This window comes from Xenopus laevis, chromosome 7S, assembly GCF_017654675.1.
Source record: "Xenopus laevis strain J_2021 chromosome 7S, Xenopus_laevis_v10.1, whole genome shotgun sequence".
NCBI lineage: Eukaryota > Metazoa > Chordata > Amphibia > Anura > Pipidae > Xenopus > Xenopus laevis.
The window spans coordinates 73868180-73891200 of NC_054384.1; the positions used below are offsets into that span (position 1 = coordinate 73868180).

At 42.9% G+C, this 23021-nt stretch overlaps 1 protein-coding gene across 2 annotated transcripts; it reads right to left on the reverse strand.

Annotated features, from left to right (window-relative positions):
* Positions 1 to 17468: 17468 nt before the first annotated feature.
* On the reverse strand, positions 17469 to 21033 carry LOC121396476 (cilia- and flagella-associated protein 251-like). 2 transcript variants are annotated; one of them, XM_041571398.1, is made up of 9 exons: positions 20915 to 21033; positions 20442 to 20511; positions 20290 to 20329; positions 20087 to 20174; positions 19938 to 19991; positions 19626 to 19685; positions 19254 to 19324; positions 18276 to 18858; positions 17469 to 17704 (listed from the first exon to the last, which is right to left on the reverse strand). In XM_041571398.1, the coding sequence occupies exons 1-9, from the start codon at positions 20945 to 20947 to the stop codon at positions 17654 to 17656; spliced, it is 1050 nt and encodes a 349-aa protein (XP_041427332.1). In that variant the 5' UTR covers positions 20948 to 21033; the 3' UTR covers positions 17469 to 17653. The 2 variants fall into 2 exon arrangements, with proteins under 2 accessions (XP_041427332.1, XP_041427331.1); XM_041571397.1 differs by lacking the exon at positions 17469 to 17704 and having other exon boundaries at positions 17711 to 18858.
* Between the last annotated feature and the right edge of the window lie 1988 nt (positions 21034 to 23021).

A 23021-nucleotide genomic window follows, 5' to 3' on the forward strand; every position in this document is an offset into this window, starting at 1 on the left:
GGAGAGATAACAGATTTCCAGTTGGGCAACGACATTTCCTCATTTGCATTGCCTTTATTAGGACCGGCTAGTTTTTTGACCAAAGGATTTAACCTACTGCCTTATATTTACACCATCAGAAATGCAAGAAAGTTCCACTAGATACATTTGATTTAGGTTGCAGTTAGGTACTGTTTAAAGAACTACCTTGAGCAAAAGTTCTGTTCCAGGTTCATGTCCATGTGAACTTGGGTTATGAGTGGGGGTGGGTCATGGTCCAGTGCGCAGGGTGTGGCCCAACTGCACCTTCCTTATTACCCGCTCAAAGCTTCTTGCTCGAAGATTAGCAAACAAATGGGGGTGTCATTGTTGGGGGCAAGAAGAAAATTATAATACTCCTCCATCGCTTTAGCGGGAATCCCACTCCATAAAGGATGTCTCATAACCTGGAGTAGAGTGGTAACCAAAACAAATCCAGCATAGGCGTTCCCCAACTTATCAAGCACATTCATATACTAAATGTCTGGTATAGTATAAGATAGAGCTGGTGGGAAGTGGATGGAATTCCAATGCTCTGCGATATAAGCGAGAGAATACTAGATATACGTTGCGCACACATGAACTGATACCCTCTCAAGCATAAGTGCGCTATGCTGGAGGTTTCTCCCATAGATCATTGTGTTGTGTGCTGGTCGGTCGGAGAATAGCGTCATATAGTATCGTCGGTGTAGATAAGGATTGATTTATGCACCGGCAGAAGCGCTATGGGTATTTGTATATATAGTACACGCGCTATACGTTGCTGGTGATACGGTCTGCTGCGAGGTGGCATCTCACGTACGAGTAGATTGTGGCACGCGCGTTTTCCTCGCGCGCGCGCGCCGCACACGCGATTAAGTTGTTGCTTAATAGATATTCGTCTTTAATTGAAGAAAGTACCATGGTACGGTGCGGTGATGTGTACGCCACGACATGATCCAGAGGAAGGAGAAAAACCTAGAGATAGAGAGAGAATCTGCACTGAAAGGTAAAAATGCCTTCCTGACTAGCCTAGACCGGCAGTGCGGTTTTACAACCCTGGATCATGCTTAGGCAAACACCCCTCCTATACCAAGGCACCCTTACCTATAGCACACTCCTTAAACCTCCCTACTGTAGATTTCGCCCATCGATACTCCTACCCCCACCCTCCCTCCTGTACAAAAACTCCCACCAACTTCTCCTGTACATAACCTCACGTCTCCTCCCTCCTGTACCATATCCCTTACCCACTCCTGTAATAACTCGCCACACTTCCGTGTATATAACTCCCATTCCTTCCTCCTGTGCATTAACCGCCTCACTCTCCTCCTGTGCATAACCCGCTCCAATTTTATATACCTCCTGTACATAATCCCTTACCTCAACTCCTGTACATAACTCCCAACATCTTCCTCTGTCATAATCCCACCTTCCGCTGTCCTGTATATATACTCCCACCGCTTCCTCTGTGTCATAAACCCTGCACTCTCCCTCCTGTGCATAACCCCATCACTCCTCCCTCCTGTACAATAATCCTACCTCACTCCTGACATAACTTCCACACTTCTCCTGTATATAACTCCCACCCTTCTCCTGTGCATAACCCCTCAACTCTCCCTCCTGTAACATAATCCCTCACCATCTCCTGTACATAACACTCACTCCCCTCCTGTAATAACCTCTCACCACTCTTGTATATAATCCCACACTCCGCTTCTGTACATAACCACAATCACACAGACCAGACCAACACAGACAATACGCCCTTGGGAAGAGGTTAGAACCGGAAGGATTTAGGGCCATGGCTGTTGGGTGCGGCAGCAGAGCAGGTGAGTCTTTGAGTGGGATATGCTGAAAAGAAAATGATCTTTGAAAGTGTTGACATAAGAATAAAGACAAATACTTGGTTTTTAATGATATTAAAGGCCTCGGTCCGTGCTTTAAGAACGCAAACTATTCATTGGGCTGTGGAGACTGTTTGGGTCCTCTCTACACATGGAATCCTTGGCCTAATATGAATCTCAATCCTGAGCTGCGCCATCTGTATTCTTTTAATATGCTTTGATCACCTGGTGCCAGTCTTATTACCCAGTAGCAACACCAATTTTCCAAAGGTGGATATCTAAGCCAGATGTCCAGCAGCCCTATAAGCATTACCTACCTCCCCTGTTATTGGCCTGCTATAGAATCAACACTTTATCTGCAGACTTCGTCTCTGTCAGCAACCTCTTACAACCTAAAGGCAGCCAAACATTGGTCTATGGGGTGCCCTCAAAGTAATCAGCCTGCGGGCTCATCAGACGGTGTTATGATTTCCTTTTATTGTTCTGATTGAAAATGCACAGAACTGCAGGAAGTAAAGTGGAGCTGCACTGGACAACATGAGGCATCTCTAGATAATGGGTAAATGTCAGTAAATTGATACATTACCCATACTCTCCGGAGCCTCTTCATGATGGCCTTCCTAAGCTGTTTTCGCAGGGATGGCCTCTCCACCACCGGAGGATCTTTGATGATCTCTTCCACCTCAGAAGCTTCTTCTTTTCCATCCGCTCCCTCTTCTTTCTCCTCCGCTGCAGGTGTTGGCTCTTCATTTGCTTCAGGAGGTCCTACCTGTTCTTCTTCCACTGCAGGAGATTGCTCCTCCGTCTTCTTCTCCTCCACTGCAGGGGCTTGATGTTCTTTTGCAGAACCTCCTTCTTCCGCTCCCTCTTCTTTCTCCTCCTCTTCAGGAACTTGCTGTTCTTCAGCGGGAGCGCTTTCCTCTTCTTTTTCTTCATTTGTTGGAGCTTCCTCTTCTTCTGCTCCAGGAGCGTCTTCTTCCTTGTCTTCCTCTGCAGGAGCTTGCTCCTCCATCATCATCTCCTCCACTGCAGGGGCTTGATGGTCTTCTGCTGGAGCTCCTTCTGCTTCCTCTTCGTTCTCTTCTGAGGCAAGGGCTTCCTCTTCTGCTGCTGCTGCAGGGGCTCCATCCTCCTCCTCTTCTTCAGCTGCAGGACTTTGTTTCTTACTAGGTTTGAAGGGAAGAAAATGTAAAAAAAAAAATGGGTCATTATTGTAATTTGTTTCCAAAGTATTGCAACTACAATTCTGATCACTGGAGGATTAAAATAGCCAGATAGCCTTGTACCTAAGAAATAACATTATGCCTGCTACACACCTGTCCCTACTGTAACACATTGGGCAGTTACTGAGCTGAGTAAGTTCCATGCTAGACTTCACCCAGTGATACATGCTGAAATACATGCTATGATTGTAGGGACCTAAAAAAGTTCAACAAGTTTCTGTGCTATTTACTATTAGTATGGCCAAAGCACCCAGAGGTACGAGAAAACATCTATTTTTTGAACCAGTATCCATGTGCCAGTAAGTGTAATTGAAAGTGTTAATTGCAAAATACATACCCAGCAGCTTCCTGTAGCTTCTGCTCTCTCACAAACTCGTTGTGCAGCTGGTTAAGGTGTTGGTTGATGGTCTGTGAGCACATGGGAGGCACAAGGATAGGAGCAAAGGGGAAAGAAAGGAGACAGTTAGGATTAAGCCTGTAGATGTGCTGCTAATAGTACCTTTATATGCTGAGGGCAGTGATGGTGTGGGATTCCCTGCCGGCAGCTGATGATGTGATATTGTTCAGCCTTTTCTCATCATAGGGAGAAAAAAACCCAAATCACCCGTGTGCAGTTGTCCTGATTACAATGGACCAATCAAAGTTCAGTATCTAGTTGTTAAAAAACCCAAGAAAAGCATCAGGGACAGTGATCCCAGGTGAACTTACATTCTCCAGCCGCAGATACTCAAGTTGCTGCCTCCGGTTTTGGACTCGAGTTGGATGATCCTGTGGAAGAAGAGAGTCAATGTTAAGCGCTTCTTTGTAGCAATGCCATTATTGTGGCCATGTGGCCGCTTGTGATAAAACTCTATGCAGTGTCTGTGCATAACCCCATTTTTGTTGCTGGTGAAAATGGCACTTGGATGGGTGACTTTAGATGACCCCAGGGCAGATACAATGAATAATAATGTTCTTGATTATTATAGAGACACACAGTGAAAATAACCTCTCCCATAATAATACTAGTGACACTTACAGGAGCAGCTTGGCAGACTTCCTGAGGGCGGCATATTCCCTCTTGATCACTTCCTGTAACATAAAGAAAGAAGCAGTGTGAGATAAGAGCTGGCAATCTAATATAATTTGTTCCCTATTTACCTAAACATCAATTCTGTATTACATACCAGTGAGTTGAGCATTTTCCAGTACAGGATAATGTTCTCCTTGGCCCTCATCCTCGGGTCCACTTCGCACGTAAGAAGGAAGTGCTTTCTGAAAACGAAAGATATCACTGAATGTTTATTAAACATTTTCCAGCCTTATTGCCCTTGCAGTTACCCCTGGGGCAATAGCAAATGATTCCCAAGTCCATTTATGGTTTACTTACAGGACGATGTTCTCGCCGAATTCAACCCGGTAGTGATGTTCTGCAGGAAAAACACATTTCTGTTAAATAATGAGCTATAGGGGGAAAGGCATTCACATATGATAAAACGAATGGCACAACCTTAGGAACTGATAAATAATATAGGATTTTACCGTAATAAGAGGCGAGGGCCTCAAAGTCCGTATGTTCCCCCCTGAAGTCCTTCAGGACGGAGTACAGCGTCTATAAGTGAAAAGAAAGAGCATTAGGGACAGAATACTAAATGGCTCTAAATGCTGCTCACAGTCAGCCTGGCTCTGAGGAGAAAAGAGACAGAAAAGGGTTTGGGTTTTTATGGGGCAAACATGCCAGGAATAAGGGCATTTTATTCTGAAAATTAAATAAACGTAGTGATTGGATTCCCTGGATGTCAGTTCTGCATGCACAGAGGCAAAAGGTTTGGCAGCTCCCATTTATATATATATATATATATATATAAGAATCAGTGCAGACAGACAGCTGCTTAAGGAGAGCTTATATAGAAGAGAGAAAGGGAAACACCAGTTCAGATGAGAGAGGATTGTTTTACACTGAGGCATTACCAGAAGCGATGGTTTTCTCTGCACCTTGTCCATCGTTGAAACCTACAGGGAGAAATAGACATAATCAGCCAAAATGAAGTCAAGAGTTGTTCCCCTTTAAATGAACTTTTAGTAGGATGCAGATAGTGATATTCTAAGACAATTTGCACTTGGTTTTCCTTTTTTTATTATTTGTGGCTTTTGAGTTATTGAACTTTTTCTTCAGCAGCTCTCCAGTTTGCAATTTTAGCCATGTGGTTGCTATGGTCCAAATGACTCTAGCAACCATGTGCTTTGAAGAAAAGTAGTAATAACAATAAACGTGTAGCCTTACAGACCATTTGTTTTTTGATGGGGTCAGTGACCCATTGAAAGCCGGAAAGAGTCAGAAAACTATCGAAAACATTTAATGAAGACCAGTGAAAAAGTTGCTTAGAAGTAGCCATCCTGTAACATACTAAAATATACATTAAAGGTGAACCAGCCATTTATTTATTTCCTTATCTATATTCTCCCATTTGTATGAAACATTGTTCCAGTCAATGATAAAAGCCCATTATTAATGCTGCTGATGAATTGGCTTCTTATAAATACCATATACAGTAGCCGTATGGGCTCATATGCACAAAGCCGACCCCCCCCAAGTGAATTTACGACAGACTCGCTGAAGAAGAAATCATGTGCTGAATCAGTTGAATTTGCAAGATTACCTCTTAAAGAAGATTCTCCGGTGGGGGGGAAAAAATAGGGGGCGGCACAAGGCCGGGGCACCCCAAGGGGGGGTCTCCCTAAGGAGCCCCTGGCTCTCTCTTACACTGTTCAGCTAAAGATGTAATTGACTGAACAATGGAGAAACCAAAAAAAAAAAATAATAACCCAGGTGTTAATAGGCAGGTGTGAAGCACCGAAGTCGCGGTCCAAAATTCAGGAAAAGCACTGTAGCAATCTGTATAGAAAAGAGAATATAAAGGCAAGTTAATGAATTTAGCACTTAATATTTGCTATATAATACAGAGGAAGGCAGAGATCTATTTTCCCCTAAACTTGAGCTTTGTATCAGTTCCAGCAGATATTGGGCCTCAGTCTAAGCCCTGAATAACTGCCAAATCCTGGTCTGTGTCTGCCAACCAGCACTAATATTAAAGGCACATTTATGGGAAAATTCTCCTAATTCACTAAAATCAGGGAGAGGAGCCACATCTGCTAGTCTGGGGGGGCATCATCCAACCTTTTCCCCTCTTTTTTTTTACTATAGTAAAGGTTATTTGGCAAGAAATCTCTCAGAGGGAATATACATTCAACACAGAGCCAACCAACGGACTAAACCAACTGTCAAACCCTAGGTATAAAGTCTCCTCTCTTCTATGGGACCTGCTGTATGTCCCCCACTCATTTGCTATTACCCCCCAACTGTCCCCATGGCACGTGCCTCTGCTTCCCACCCCTAGTTCCAGACTTGGATCAAGGGAACATGTATTTAGCTACAATGTTGGTACATAAGAGCAGGGCACATACCCAGGGGGCAAAGGGACAAATCTCTAAGGAGCCTGTCAGTAGTGGGAACATAAATGAAGCAGCTTATGGTGTGGTACGGGGTCCCCAAATGTTACCTTCAGAAGATAATGTGAATATTTGCTGGCAGCCCTGCATGACTGCCAAATCCTGGTCTGTGTCTCCCAACCAGCACTAAGATTAAAGGCATCTCCCAAGCACATTTTAGGGGAAAAATATCCAAATTCACTAAAATCAGTGAGAGGCGCAACACCTGCTGGTCTGTGGGGGACATCGGCCAAATTCCCTCCTCTTTTTCCACTAAAATAAAGATTTTTTGGCAAAAAATCTCCCAGAAGGATAGTAGTCTTACCTCTCGCCACAGGGCCAACCAACGGACTGAACTAACTGTAACATTGCCAGGTCACCTCTGTTCCCTGCTCTTAAAGGGAAAGTGTTCCCTTTTGATGAGTGAGGTTTATATGGCATTTATTTCTAATTAGATGTGCAGCACATACACAGCCTATTAAGTACACAGAGCATTGCTTTGTATGTGTGGCCTATTGAGTCAGTGCAGTTACTGCGCTGCCATATCTGTTGGGTCCATTCATTCATCAGCCATGGTTCCAATCAGTGCTGCTGCTGTTGCTCAGTCTGGTAGAACTGGGGTGTCCTTTGCTTGTAGGGGGTCCCTTCCTTATCTTAAATAGTGGGTAGAGATGGTGGTTCTCATTGTTCTTGGTATTTATTGCTTATTGAGCATTTTGTGATTATTTGGAATAGTCCGGTAAGTTGGGGTGTTTGTGTTCCAACAAGACCTTGTACGTCAGAGAGAGAGTTTGTGTCGGTGTATTTAAAGTGCTATATGTTTCAAAGCTGGTTAGTGGTCTACACACAGTATTTCCTATTGATATAGATGTCATGTAATGTTTCAGCTGTCGGTATCTCCACTTGTCCCCAACTCACCGCTTTTCTTTGTTTTTTTAGGAACATGGGGATCTGGTCTTTTTTCCATGCCTAGCAGGTGCCTCGAATGAAGATTCTGGAGCCCAAAAGCATTTTTGTATCCCTTATCTTCAATCCCAGGTAAGTAGTCAGTGTTGTTTCTTATTGGGGTCAGTGGTGATGGATATGGACCAGTGAACCGTTTTTGTTTAGCTGGTGTCATATACTTAAAGAGGTTGATTACCTTCCAAACACTTTTTTTCAGTTTCAATTGTTGTTGAAGTAAAATCCTTCCATCGATCGCTGAAATCCTTCGAAACGTTCGATTCGAACAATTTAATCGTTCGATCGAACGATTTTATTTCGACCGCAGGATAGCCAGATTCGATCAAAAAACTTCGACTTCGATATTCGAAAGTCGAAGTATTTAAATTAGATGGTCGAATTTCGAAGTATTTTCCACTTCGAAATTGGACCCTTGATAAATCTGCCCCTATATGTCAGATTAAAAGCCATCTACATGTTCTACTCTTCAGCTTGCATCTGCAGTCAGGGGTGCTTCGCCAATGAGGCGAGTTGAGGCTGTTGCCTCAGGCGGCAGCGCCCCACTAGGTGCCAGGGGCAGCAAAAATGCTGCTCCTGGTACTTTAAGAGCGAATTTCCGGGGGAGGGGGGGCAGCAGCAACTGCTGCTGCCTCAGGCAGCGGAGGGGCCAGGATCACCCCTGTCTGCAGTGGGGGTCCTTGCAACACATTTGGGAAGGGAGTGTGACTGTGGTATTGCAGCTATAGTAGGTAGATGTGGTGCCTATAGTAACAGTGGGAAAATAGTCTCTGGGAAGGGACTGTGGCTATGAGATAGCAGGTATAGTAGGGAGAGATTGTTTTATGGGATCTCTACGTACAAGCTATGAGCAAACTTAGGAACAGTTCCTGCTTAATTGTACTTACTACTTGCGAATACCTATCCTGGCATAGTCTTATGGGATCTCTCTGTACAGGCTATGAGCAAACATAGGGGGCAGTTCCTGCTGAATTGTGCTTAGTACAGGGGAATACCTATGCTTCCATAGTTGTATGGTATCTCTCTGTACAGGCTATGAACAAACTTAGGGACTTTTCCAGCTTCATTTTGTTTAGTACAGAGGAATATCAATGCTGCCATAGTTTTATAGTATCTCTCTTTGCAGGCTATGATCAAACTTAGGGACTGTTCCTGCTGAATTGGGCTTAGTACAGGGCAATACCCATGCTACCTTGTTTTATGGAATCTCTCTGTACAGACTATGAACAAACTTTGCCGACTGTTCCTGTTGAATTTGGCTTAGGACGGAGGAATACCCATGCTGCCCTACTTTTATGGGATCTTCTGAACAGGATATGAACAAAATTTGGGGGACTGTTCCTGCTGAATTGTGCTTAGTACAGAGGAGTAATCATGCTGCCCTACTTTTATGGGATCTCTCTGAACAGGCTACGAATAAACTTTAGGGACAGTTCCTTAATTGTGCTTAGTACAGGGAATGCCTTTGCTGCCTTAGTTGTATGGTCTATTTTGTACAGGCTTTGATCAAACTTAAGGGCTGTTCCTGCTGAATTGTGCTTAGTCCAGGGGACCACCTTTGCTGCCTTAGTTATATGGTATATTTTGTACAGGCTATGAGCAAATTTATCGGCTGTTTCTGCTGAATTGTAATTAGTGCAGGGGAATACTTATGCTGCCACAGTTTTATGGTGTCTCTCTGTACAGGTTATGAGCAAGCTTAGGGTGCTGTTCCTGTTGAATTGTTCTTAGTATAGGAAAATTCCGATGCTGTTCTAGTTTTCTGGTATCTCTCTGTACAGGCTATGACCCAATTTAGGACCGTTCCTGCTGAATAGTGCTTATTATATGGGAATACCTATGCTGCCATAGTTTTATGGGATCTCTCTGTACAGGCTAAGAGCAAACTTAGGGACTGTTCCTGCTGAATTGTGTTTAGTACAGGGGAATAGCTATGCTGCCCTAGTTTTATGGGATCTCTCTATACAGGCTAAGAAAAAACTTATGGAGTGTTCCTGCAGTCATTGTGCTTATAGTACAGAGGAATTCCTATGCTTCCATAGGTTTTTGGAAACTCGGTGTACAAGCAAACTTAGGGGGCTGTTCCTACTGAATAAAGCATAGTACAGGGGAACACTTATTCTACCATAGTTTTATGGTATCTCTCTGTACAGGCTATGAGCAAACTTGGGGACTGTTCCTGCTGAATTGTGCTTAGCCAAGGGAATACTTATGCTGTCATATTTATATAAAGGCATATTGGCTGCAGGCTGAGTTAGTCAGGGAACGATCACTCATGTCCTGTAAAGGATACTGTACCCCCTACTGTAAATTGTAAGACAATTAGAAGTCACATAGGCATATGAGACCACATAAAGACAGAAGGCTGCAGGCTGTGTTATACAGGGGACTATCATGTATGTATTATATGTGATAATGTAGGCCTAATGAGACCATATAAAAGCACAAGGCTGTAGGCTGAGTTATACAAGGGTCTCTAAACATGTCTCATGTATTATAAGGGATAATGTACCCCATACTATAAATTATAAGGATAAGGAAGTCACTGAGTGGTTCTGATACCATATAAAAGCACAAGGCTGCATGTTTTATTATACAGGGAACTCTTGATGTTCACTCATTTTTTATAAGGGATAATGAAACCTCTACTGTGAACTACTGTTCTGTGACTATATAAAGGCACAAGGCTGCATGGAAAATATAAGGGATATTATACACCCACTATAAATTAGGATATTAAAAGGATATTCCTACGCAGGGATCTTTGCGTATCACTCATTTATTATACGGGATAATGTTTCTCTTGCGTTACTTGATAAGGAATTTAGATTTCACTGAGGTGTTCTATGACCATATAGAGGCACAGGGCTGCAGGTTCAGTTATACAGGGTTCATCATTCATTGATTATAAGGGATACTGTACCCCTTGTGTAAATGATAAGGATATTAGCATTCACAGAGGGGTTCTGTGACCATATAAAGGCACAAGGCTTCAGGCTAAGTTATACAGGGATCTCTGAGTATTGCTCATGTATTATAAGGTTTAATGCACCCCCCACTGCAAATGCTAAAAATATTAGAAGTCACTGACGGGTTCTGTGACCATATAAAGGCACACAGTTACAGGCTGAGTTGAACAAAGAATTGTCACTTATGTATTATAATGGATATTGTACCTCCTACTGTAAATTATAAGGATACTAGATACTGAGTGGTTCTGTGACCATATAAAGGCTGTAGGCTGAGTTATACAGGGGACTCTGAGAATCACAAGGTAATGTACCCCTACTGTAAATGATATGGATATTAACTGGGCCGGTGGGCCAACAGCCCTCATGGGCCCCGCCAACCCAGACCCGCTCACTGCTGGCAGAGCCTCCTTGCTGATCGCCTCCCCCAACCGCAGCATGAAGAAATGGCGCGTACTGAAGAAGGTATGCACTGCCAGGGGAGGGGACATTGTGAGCAGAGGGATTTGCAGCAGGGGTCCATGTCCAGGCTGCAGGCTGAGTTATACAGGGGATGATCACACATGTATTATAAGGTATAATTAATCCCCACTGTAAATTGTAAGGATATTAGAAGTCACTAAGGGGTTCTGTGACCATGTAAAGGCACAGGGCTGCAGGAGTTATATAGGGGACTATCACTCATTGATTATAAGGGATAAGCTTCTCCCTACTGTAAATGATAAGAGTATTAGATGTCTTTGACTGTGAAAGCACAAGGCTATAGGCGGGGTTATACTGCGTACTCTTGAGTACCACTATTGTATTATAAGAGGTAATGTACCCCCTACTGTACAATTATAAGGATATTCGATGTCACTGAGGGGTTCTGTGACCCTAAAAGGCACAAGGCTGTGTTATACAGGGAACTCTGAGTATCACTCCTCTATTATTAGATATACTGTACCCCCTATTGTAAATGAGGGGTTCTCTGATCATATAAAGGCACAAGGCTGCAGGCTGAGTTATTCCAGGAACTCTGAGCATCACACGTGTATTGTAAGGGATAATGTCCCTCACTGTAAATTGAGGATATTAGAAGTCATTGAGAGGTTCTGTGACTTTATAAAGGCTCAAGGATGGAGTTTGAGTTAAACCGGGAACTCCCACGATCACTCGTTTATCATAAGGCATAATTAAGCCCCTACTGTAAATGATATGGATATTAGATGTAACTGAGGGGTTGTGTGACCACATGATGACACGGGGCAAAAGGCTGAGTTTTACAGGGAACTCTGATTATCACTCATGTATTATAAGGGTAATGTTTCAATTACAAGAAGAAGCCACTGAGGGCTTCTGTGACCATATAAAGGGTTTGTAGACGTGTGTCACTGTAGTTGGTAATGTTTGTTACTATCTGACTGTCCCTTTCTGTCCTCTGAACTGCTGGTTCTGACTCCTGAAACAATGCAACGCTAAGCAATTTCCCAATATGCATTCATTCCTCATTGTCACTGGTTTAGTGTTACTGTCGTTGGGACTGTCTATCACTTTACAAGGTGTTAAGACCCAGATATAGGGGTTTTTTTTGTTAATGGGGAAGAAAAGACAGCTGCAACAGATAAGCTGTTATTAGTCTTAGTATATTCCAATACTGATTACAGAGTAATATTGGAAGCACAAACTGCATGGTATCTCAGTATGTTAAGATAAGAGCAGTTGAGGGAAGTAGTGCGTCTACGGTTGATCTGTAACTGAGGTTGGGTTCAAACTATTTTTAAGGGTAGGAGACTAAAAGTGCAGTCAGTTTTCAGATTTGGCTCAATATCAAACCTAATCGAAAGCCCAATTTGCATATTCACATTTGGGTACTGGACCTAAACATGTAAAGGGAAGTGGGGAGGGGCATTGAACCCCAAAGTACATTATATACAGTGGGAGGCAGAGAGTCCAGGCACCCAATAAATATATTTAAACCACCAAGAGGCGGTTGGTACCTCAAATACATTATATGTAGTGAGTGCTAGCACCCTAGAGTACTTTCATTTTTTTTTTATATCTGTGCTTCATAGTTGTTACGAATCTCACTCATGTATTATAAGGAATAATGTACTCCCTAATTGTGTATTATAAGGATTATTTTACCCTGCATTTTAAACAATAAGGGTATTAGAATTCGGTTGTGTTTGGTGACTATATGAAGGAACAAGGCTGTGGGCTGAGTTATACAGGGACAGAGATGGGCGAATAAATTTGCCAGACACAAATTGTGGTGTATTTCCGGGTTTTGCCGCAAGCGAATTGATTCTCGAAACTGAGGCAACAATTCAGCTGCAAAGGAATTCTGTTCCCCTTATTACAAATGGTAATGTACTATAAGGGATAATGTACCCCCACTATAAATAATAAGGATATTAGATGTAATTGAGAAGTTCTGTGACCATATAAAGGTGCATGGCTGCGGGCTGTGTTATACAGGGGACTTTGAGTATCACTTTTCTAGTACAGGCGATAATGTAACCCCTCTTTTAAGCCATAATCACTTATCATATGACTTATATACAGTATAAGGGATATGGTACCCACTACTGTTAATGATAAGGATAGTAGATGTCACTACATATGGTTCTCTGACCATATAAAGACATAAGTTGCAGGATGTTATATATATGGGGAACTCTTTGTATCTCATATTTTAAGGGATAATGTTGCCCCACTGTAAATTGTAAGGATATTAGATGTCACCGAGAGGCTCTCTAACCTTATAAAGGCACAAGGCTGCAGACTGAGTTATACAGGGGACTCTGAGAATCACTTGTGTGTTTAACGGGATAATGTACCCCCTACTGTAAATGATTAGGATATTAGATGTCACGGAGGGGTTGTGTGACTATATAACAGCACAAAGCTGCAGGCTGAATTATACATGGAACAGTGGGTATCACACATCTATTATAAGGGATAACGTCCACGTTACTGGAAATAATATGGATATTAGAAGTCACTGACGCCTTGTATCACCATATAAAGGTACAAGGCTGTAGGCTACGTTGTACAGGGAACTCTGAGTACCACTCATATATTATAAGTGATGATGTACCCCCTTCTTTAAATGATAAGGATATTAGATGTCACCTAGGGGTTTTGTGACCATAAAAAGTCTCAAGTCTGCAGGCTGAATTATACAGGGATCTCCGAGTTCCACTCATGTTTTATAAGGGCTACTGTACTTCCACAGTATGTCACGGAGTGGTTTTATGACCATATAAAGGCACAAAGTTGCAGGCTGAATTTTACAGGGAACGCAGATCACTTTTTGTTTTTTAGTTCTTCATTTTTATAATTTCCCTTTTTTCCCCCCTAAAGCTGTTGATTTCATACCGTGACTTTTGCCTTGAGTATTCTGACCACTAACCACGCTATCGGATCAGTTATTTTATTTTACTGATTTGCATAATTGTATTTGATTTTTTCGTGTTTTTTTCTTACATTGCTTTGCAGTTATACAGTTTGGAGCAGAAATACATAATCACCCATTTTGGAGTCATCATAATGTGTAGTTTACAAAATGATGTGGTTTTCAGTCAGGTCACCCTAATTGTTTGTAATTGTTTGCTGCAAGGTAGAAGTTATGAGGTGATTTTTGTAAATGTCACCAAAATCTCCAAATTTAGGAAAGGGTTGCAGCTTGGTGCTTTGGAGTAGAAAGACAAGCATACCCGATATGGATTCAGGGGAATGTCCACTTTCTGAAAATATATGGTTTTCTGGGGTGAACATACTTTTTTCTATCTTTGCCCCACAAATGAATGCTGCAAATGTGTTGGTTTTGCAGTACCTGAAATGACAGAGCATGTGGGGGGCTCTTCAAAGCTGCAAAAAGACCCAAATTCATGAAAAGACACGAAGTTGAAGTCCTGAAGCCGTGAAAGGACCCAAAGTAAGGAAAGGAGTCTAAGGTAAGTTCCACTGATCATAAATGTGTTTTTTTTATTTTATTAAACCCCTGGCCACCAATGGATTACGTTAATACTATATAGGCCCCTGGCCACCAATGTTTTTTTTGAATATTCTGTGGGGCCCCTGACCACCAATGTTTCTTTTTAACTTTAAAGAGGGGGCCATAATGATTTTTTTTTTAACTTGTACAGGGGGTCCTAAAAAACTTTTATGGGGGGGGGGGGCTGGCCACTAATGATTTTTGTAAAACTTTTATGTGGGACCCTGACCAACAATGTTTTTGTTTTAACCACCGATAATGGCTTTTATAAATCTTGTGTGGGAGGGGTTTAGTTTTGATAGACTGATATCTATGTGGCCTTTTTACTGTGGTGTAGGCTTGGGTGGATCTGGGGTGGGCCTTGGGGGCTGGACTGGGGTTCTACAACCATATAAAGGCACAAGGTTGCAGGCTGAGTTATACAGGGGACTATCACTGATTGATTATAAGGGATAATGTGCCCCCTACTTTAAATGATATGGATTAAGGATGCTAGATGTCACTGATGGGCTCTGTGACCATATAAAGGCACAAGGCTGCAGACTTATATAGGGAACTCTGCTTATTACTCGTATTATAAAGGATAATGTATCCCCACTGTAGATGATAAGGATATTAGAAGTCATTGAGGGGTTTTGTTACCATAAAGAGACAGAAGGCTGCAGGTTCAGTTATACAGGGAACTCTGAGTATCACTCATGTATAATAAGGGATAATATGCCCCCACTGTAGATGATAAGGATATTTGTATTTTCCACAATTGTTTTTAGCTCTTTATGCCCCAGGCCACCAATGTTTTTAATTTTTAGGGCCCCAGGCCACCAATATTTTTAACTTTTAGGGCCCCCGTGCCACCAATGTTTTAAACTCTTTGTGTCCCTTGCCACCAATGTTTTTAACACTTAGGGCCCCTTGCCACCAATGTTTTTAACTCTTAGGGCCCCTTGCCACCAATGTTTTTAATTCTTAGGGCCCCTTACCACCAATGTTTTTAACTCTTAGGGCCCCTTGCCACCAATGTTTTTAATTCTTGGGGTCCCTGGCCTCCAATATTTTTAATTCTTAGGGCCCCATGCCACCAATGTTTTTAACTCTTAGGGCCCCTTGCCACCAATGTTTTTAACGCTTAGGGCCCCTTGCCACCAATGTTTTTAACTCTTAGGTCCCCTTGCCACCATGTTTTTAACTCTTAGGGCTCCTTGCCACCAATGTTTTTAACAATTAGGACCCCTTGCCACCAATGTTTTTAACTCTTATGGCACCTTGCCGCCAATGTTTTTACCTCTTAGGGCCCCAGGCCACCAATGTTTTTAACTCTTATGCCCCAGGTCACCAATGTTTTTAACTCTTAGGTCCCCAGGTCACCAATGTTTTTAACTCTTAGGGCCCCAGGTCACCAACGTTTTTACCTTTTAGAGCCCCAGGTCACCAATGTTTTCAACTCTTATGACCCCAGGCCACCAATGTTTTGAACTCTTAGGGCCCTAAGCCACCAATGTTTTTTTAACATTTAAGATTTAAAGAAGGGGAAGGTCATTTCATGAGTATATTCTCTCCTGACAGTAGCACAGATTTCCAGTGGGCAACACATTTCCTCGTTTGCCATTGCCTTTATTAGGACCGGCTAGTGTTTGACCAAAGGATTTAACCTACTGCCTCATATTTACACATCAGAAATGCAGAAAAGTTCTACTAATACATTTGATTTAGGTTGAGTTAGGTAACTGTTTAAAGAGTCTACCTTGACCAAAAGTTACTGTTCCAGGTTCATGTCCATGTGAACTTTGGTACTGAGTGGGGGGGGTCATGGGTCCAGTGGCAGGGTTGGCCCAACTTGCACCTACCTTCCTTATTACCCCTCAAAGCTCTTGCTCGAATAGCAAACAATGGAGGGTGTCATTGTGGGGGCAAGAAGAAATATAATACTCCTCCATCGCTTTAGCAGGAATCCCCCACCCAAAAAGGATGTCTCATAACCTGAAGAGGGTGGTAACCAAAAAACAAATCCAGCATAGGCGTTCCCCAATATCAAGCACCTTCATATACTAAATGTCTGGTATAGTATAAATAGGCTGGTGGGAAGTGGATGGAATTCCATTATTAAGAAAGGGGCAACGGACTTGAATGGAAATGCTTACATTGTGGCCTATGGAGTAAAGCAATTTTGTAGTTCCTTCCAATCATTGGAGATCAATATGTGTCCTTAGTAGAACGAGGCACAGGAGCCCCTTCCCTCAATATTCACCATAGGCATTAAAGAAAAACGCTGAGACATATTTAATGGGAAACCTGGCGGGGAGCACAGGATTTATTAAAACTAATAGCTAATTTATATTGGGGCATCCCTAACGACCAATGATCCAGAGGAAGGAGAAAAACCCTAGAGTACTATGAGGGCCAATCTGCACTGAAGGTAAAAATGCCTTCCTGACTCCTAGAAACGGCAGTCGGTTTTACACCCTGGATCATGCTAAGCACCCCCACCCCTCCTATACACACCCTTACCTATACACACCCCCTTCAACGTCCCTACTGTAGATATCCCCCCATCATTACTCCTACCCCCACCCTCCCTCCTGTACATAACTCCGACCCTTCCTCCTGTATATAACTCCCACCCTTCCTCCTGTACATAACCCCTCACTCTCCCTCCTGTACATAATCCCTTACCCCACTCCTGTACATAACTCCCACACTTCCTCCTGTATATAACTCCCACCCTTCCTCCTGTGCATAACCCCTCACTCTCCCTCCTGTACATAATCCCTCACCCCACTCCTGTACATAACCCCTCACTCTCCCTCCTGTACATAATCCCTTACCCCACTCCTGTACATAACTCCCACACTCCCTCCTGTATATAACTCCCACCATTCCTCCTGTACATAACCCCTCACTCTCCCTCCTGTACATAATCCCTTACCCCACTCCTGTACATAACTCCCACACTCCCTCCTGTATATAACTCCCACACTTCCTCCTGTACATAACTCCCACCCTTCCTCTTGTGCATAACCCCTCACTCTCCCTCCTGTACATAATCCCTTACCTCACTCCTGTACATAACCCCTCACTCTCCCTCCTGTACATAACCCCTCACCCACTCTTGTATATAACTCCCACACTCCCTTCTGTACATAACCCACAAACACACAGACAGACAGACACACAGACATACGCCCTTGGGAGAGGTAGAACCGGAAGGATTTAGGCCATGGTGTTGGGTCGGCAGCAGCAGGTGAGTCTTTGAGTGGAATTCTGAAAAGAAAAGATTTAGAAAGTGTTGACATAAGAATAAAGACAAATACTTGGTTCTTTATGATATTAAAGGCTCGGTCGTGCTTTAAGAACGCACTATTCATTGGGCCTGTGGGGACTGTTTGGGTCTCTCTCTCTACACATGGAATGCCTTGGCCTATTATGAAACTCAGTCTGAGCCTGCGCCATTTATTCTTTTATATGCTTTGATCACCTGGTGCCAGTCTATTACCCAGTAGCAACCCATTTCCAAAGGTGGATATCTAAGCCAGATGTCCAGCAGCCCTATAAGCATTACCTACATCCCCTGTTATTGGCCTGCTATAGAATCAACACTTTATCTGCAGACTTCGATCTCTGTCAGCAACCTCTTACAACCTAAAGGCAGCCAAACATCGGTCTATGGGGTGCCCTCAAAGTAATCAGCCTGCGGGCTCATCAGACGGTGTATGATTTCCTTTTATTGTTCTGATTGAAAATGCACAGAACTGCAGGAAGTAAAGTGGAGCTGCACTGGACAACATGAGGCATCTCTAGATAATGGGTAAATGTCAGTAAATTGATACATTACCCATACTCTCCGGAGCCTCTTCATGATGGCCTTCCTAAGCTGTTTTCGCAGGGTTGGCCTCTCCACCACCGGAGGATCTTTGATGATCTCTTCCACCTCAGAAGCTTCTTCTTTTCCATCCGCTCCCTCTTCTTTCTCCTCCGCTGCAGGAGTTGGCTCTTCATTTGCTTCAGGAGGTCCTACCTGTTCTTCTTCCACTGCAGGAGATTGCTCCTCCGTCTTCTTCTCCTCCACTGCAGGGGCTTTATGTTCTTCTGCAGAACCTCCTTCTTCCGCTCCCTCTTCTTTCTCCTCCTCTTCAGGAACTTGCTGTTCTTCAGCGGGAGCGCTTTCCTCTTCTTTTTCTTCTTCATTTGTTGGAGCTCCCTCTTCTTCTGCTCCAGGAGCGTCTTCTTCCTTGTCTTCCTCTGCAGGAGCTTGCTCCTCCATCATCTTCTCCTCCACTGCAGGGGCTTGATGGTCTTCTGCTGGAGCTCCTTCTGCTTCCTCTTCATTCTCTTCTGAGGCAAGGGCTTCCTCTTCTGCTGCTGCTGCAGGGGCTCCATCCTCCTCCTCTTCTTCAGCTGCAGGACTTTGTTTCTTACTAGGTTTGAAGGGAAGAAAATGTAAAAAAAAAAAAAAGGTCATTATTGTAATTTGTTTCCAAAGTATTGCAACTACAATTCTGATCACTGGAGGATTAAAATAGCCAGATAGCCTTGTACCTAAGAAATAACATTATGCCTGCTACACACCTGTCCCTACTGTAACACATTGGGCAGTTACTGAGCTGAGTAAGTTCCATGCTAGACTTCACCCAGTGATACATGCTGAAATACATGCTATGGTTGTAGGGACCTAAAAAAGTTCAACAAGTTTCTGTGCTATTTACTATTAGTATGGCCAAAGCACCCAGAGGTACGAGAAAACATCTATTTTTTGAACCAGTATCCATGTGCCAGTAAGTGTAATTGAAAGTGTTAATTGCAAAATACATACCCAGCAGCTTCCTGTAGCTTCTGCTCTCTCACAAACTCGTTGTGCAGCTGGTTAAGATGTTGGTTGATGGTCTGTGAGCGCATGGGAGGCACAAGGATAGGAGCAAAGGGGAAAGAAAGGAGACAGTTAGGATTAAGCCTGTAGATGTGCTGCTAATAGTACCTTTATATGCTGAGGGCAGTGAGGGTGTGGGATTCCCTGCCGGCAGCTGATATTGTGATATTGTTCAGCCTTTTCTCATCATAGGGAGAAAAAAACCCAAATCACCCCGTGTGCAGTTGTCCTGATTGCAATGGACCAATCAAAGTTCAGTATCTAGTTTTTAAAAAACCCAAGAAAAGCATCAGGGACAGTGATCCCAGGTGAACTTACATTCTCCAGCCGCAGATACTCAAGTTGCTGCCTCCGGTTTTGGACTCGAGTTGGATGATCCTGTGGAAGAAGAGAGTCAATGTTAAGCGCTTCTTTGTAGCAATGCCATTATTGTGGCCATGTGGTCGCTTGTGATAAAACTCTATGCAGTGTCTGTGCATAACCCCATTTTTGTTGCTGGTGAAAATGGCACTTGGATGGATGACTTTAGATGACCCCAGGGCAGATACAATGAATAATAATGTTCTTGATCATTATATAGAGACACACAGTGAAAATAACCTCTCCCATAATTATACTAGTGACACTTACAGGAGGCAGCTTGGCAGACTTCCTGAGGGCGGCATATTCCCTCTTGATCACTTCCTGTAACATAAAGAAAGAAGCAGTGTGAGATAAGAGCTGGCAATCTAATATAATTTGTTCCCTATTTACCTAAACATCAATTCTGCATTACATACCAGTGAGTTGAGCATTTTCCAGTACAGGATAATGTTCTCCTTGGCCCTCATCCTCGGGTCCACTTCGCACGTAAGAAGGAAGTGCTTTCTGAAAACGAAAGATATCACTGAATGTTTATTAAACATTTTCCAGCCTTATTGCCCTTGCAGTTACCCCTGGGGCAATAGCAAATGATTCCCAAGTCCATTTATGGTTTACTTACAGGACGATGTTCTCGCCGAATTCGACCCGGTAGTGATGTTCTGCAGGAAAAACACATTTCTGTTAAATACTGAGCTATAGGGGGAAAGGCATTCACATATGATAAAACGAATGGCACAACCTTAGGAACTGATAAATAATATAGGATTTTACCGTAATAAGAGGCGAGGGCCTCAAAGTCCGTATGTTCCCCCCTGAAGTCCTTCAGGACGGAGTACAGCGTCTGTAAGTGAAAAGAAAGAGCATTAGGGACAGAATACTAAATGGCTCTAAATGCTGCTCACAGTCAGCCTGGCTCTGAGGAGAAAAGAGACAGAAAAGGGTTTGGGTTTTTATGGGGCAAACATGCCAGGAATAAGGGCATTTTATTCTGAAAATTAAATAAACGTCGTGATTGGATTCCCTGGATGTCAGTTCTGCATGCACAGAGGCAAAAGGTTTGGCAGCTCCCATTTTTATATATATATATATATATATATATATATATATATATATATATATATATATATATATATATATATAAGAATCAGTGCAGACAGACAGCTGCTTAAGGAGAGCTTATATAGAAGAGAGAAAGGGAAACACCAGTTCAGATGAGAGAGGATTGTTTTACACTGAGGCATTACCAGAAGCGATGGTTTTCTCTGCACCTTGTCCATCGTTGAAACCTACAGGGACAAATAGACATAATCAGCCAAAATGAAGTCAAGAGTTGTTCCCCTTTAAATGAACTTTTAGTAGGATGCAGATAGTGATATTCTAAGACAATTTGCACTTGTTTTTTTTTATTAATTGTGGCTTTTGAGTTATTGAACTTTTTCTTCAGCAGCTCTCCAGTTTGCAATTTCAGCCATGTGGTTGCTATGGTCCAAATGACTCTAGCAACCATGTGCTTTGAAGAAAAGTAGCAATAACAATAAACGTGTAGCCTTACAGACCATTTGTTTTTTGATGGGGTCAGTGACCCATTGAAAGCCGGAAAGAGTCAGAAAACTATCGAAAAGATTTAATGAAGACCAGTGAAAAAGTTGCTTAGAAGTAGCCATCCTGTAACATACTAAAATATACATTAAAGGTGAACCACCCATTTATTTATTTCCTTATCTATATTCTCCCATTTGTATGAAACATTGTTCCAGTCAATGATAAAAGCCCATTATTAATGCTGCTGATGAATTGGCTTCTTATAAATACCATATACAGTAGCCGTATGGGCTCATATGCACAAAGCCGACCCCCCCCAAGTGAATTTACGACAGACTCGCTGAAGAAGAAATCATGTGCTGAATCAGTTGAATTTGCAAGATTACCTCTTAAAGAAGATTCTCCGGTGGGGGGGCAAAAAATAGGGGGCGGCACAAGGCTGGGGCACCCCAAGGGGGGGTCTCCCTAAGGAGCCCCTGGCTCTCTCTTACACTGTTCAGCTAAAGATGTAATTGACTGAACAATGGAGAAACCAAAAAAAATAAAAAATAACCCAGGTGTTAATAGGCAGGTGTGAAGCACCGAAGTCGCGGTCCAAAAATCAGGAAAAGCGCTGTAGCAATCTGTATAGAAAAGAGAATATAAAGACAAGTTAATGAATTTAGCACTTAATATTTGCTATATAATACAGAGGAAGGCAGAGATCTATTTTCCCCTAAACTTGAGCTTTGTATCAGTTCCAGCAGATATTGGGCCTCAGTCTAAGCCCTGAATAACTGCCAAATCCTGGTCTGTGTCTGCCAACCAGCACTAATATTAAAGGCACATTTATGGGAAAATTCTCCTAATTCACTAAAATCAGGGAGAGGAGCCACATCTGCTAGTCTGGGGGGGCATCATCCAACCTTTTCCCCTCTTTTTTTTTTACTATAGTAAAGGTTATTTGGCAAGAAATCTCTCAGAGGGAATATACATTCAACACAGAGCCAACCAACGGACTAAACCAACTGTCAAACCCTAGGTATAAAGTCTCCTCTCTTCTATGGGACCTGCTGTATGTCCCCCACTCATTTGCTATTACCCCCCAACTGTCCCCATGGCACGTGCCTCTGCTTCCCACCCCTAGTTCCAGACTTGGATCAAGGGAACATGTATTTAGCTACAATGTTGGTACATAAGAGCAGGGCACATACCCAGGGGGCAAAGGGACAAATCTCTAAGGAGCCTGTCAGTAGTGGGAACATAAATGAAGCAGCTTATGGTGTGGTACGGGGTCCCCAAATGTTACCTTCAGAAGATAATGTGAATATTTGCTGGCAGCCCTGCATGACTGCCAAATCCTGGTCTGTGTCTCCCAACCAGCACTAAGATTAAAGGCATCTCCCAAGCACATTTTAGGGGAAAAATATCCAAATTCACTAAAATCAGTGAGAGGCGCAACACCTGCTGGTCTGTGGGGGACATCGGCCAAATTCCCTCCTCTTTTTCCACTAAAATAAAGATTTTATGGCAAAAAATCTCCCAGAGGGATAGTAGTCTTACCTCTCGCCACAGGGCCAACCAACGGACTGAACCAACTGTAACATTGCCAGGTCACCTCTGTTCCCTGCTCTTAAAGGGAAAGTGTTCCCTTTTGATGAGTGAGGTTTATATGGCATTTATTTCTAATTAGATGTGCAGCACATACACAGCCTATTAAGTACACAGAGCATTGCTTTGTATGTGTGGCCTATTGAGTCAGTGCAGTTACTGCGTTGCCATATCTGTTGGATCCATTCATTCATCAGCCATGGTTCCAATCAGTGCTGC

Excerpts from the sequence above, each read along its gene's own strand:
- LOC121396476 (XM_041571397.1), bottom strand. The coding sequence starts at position 20,947 with ATGGACAAGGTGCAGAGAAAACCATCGCTTCTG. Across the intron at positions 20,175-20,289 it reads TTCGGCGAGAACATCGTCCT|AAAGCACTTCCTTCTTACGT; the intron begins GTAAGTAAACCA and ends TTTCGTTTTCAG. Across the intron at positions 19,325-19,625 it reads AGTATCTGCGGCTGGAGAAT|ACCATCAACCAACATCTTAA; the intron begins GTAAGTTCACCT and ends ATGCGCTCACAG.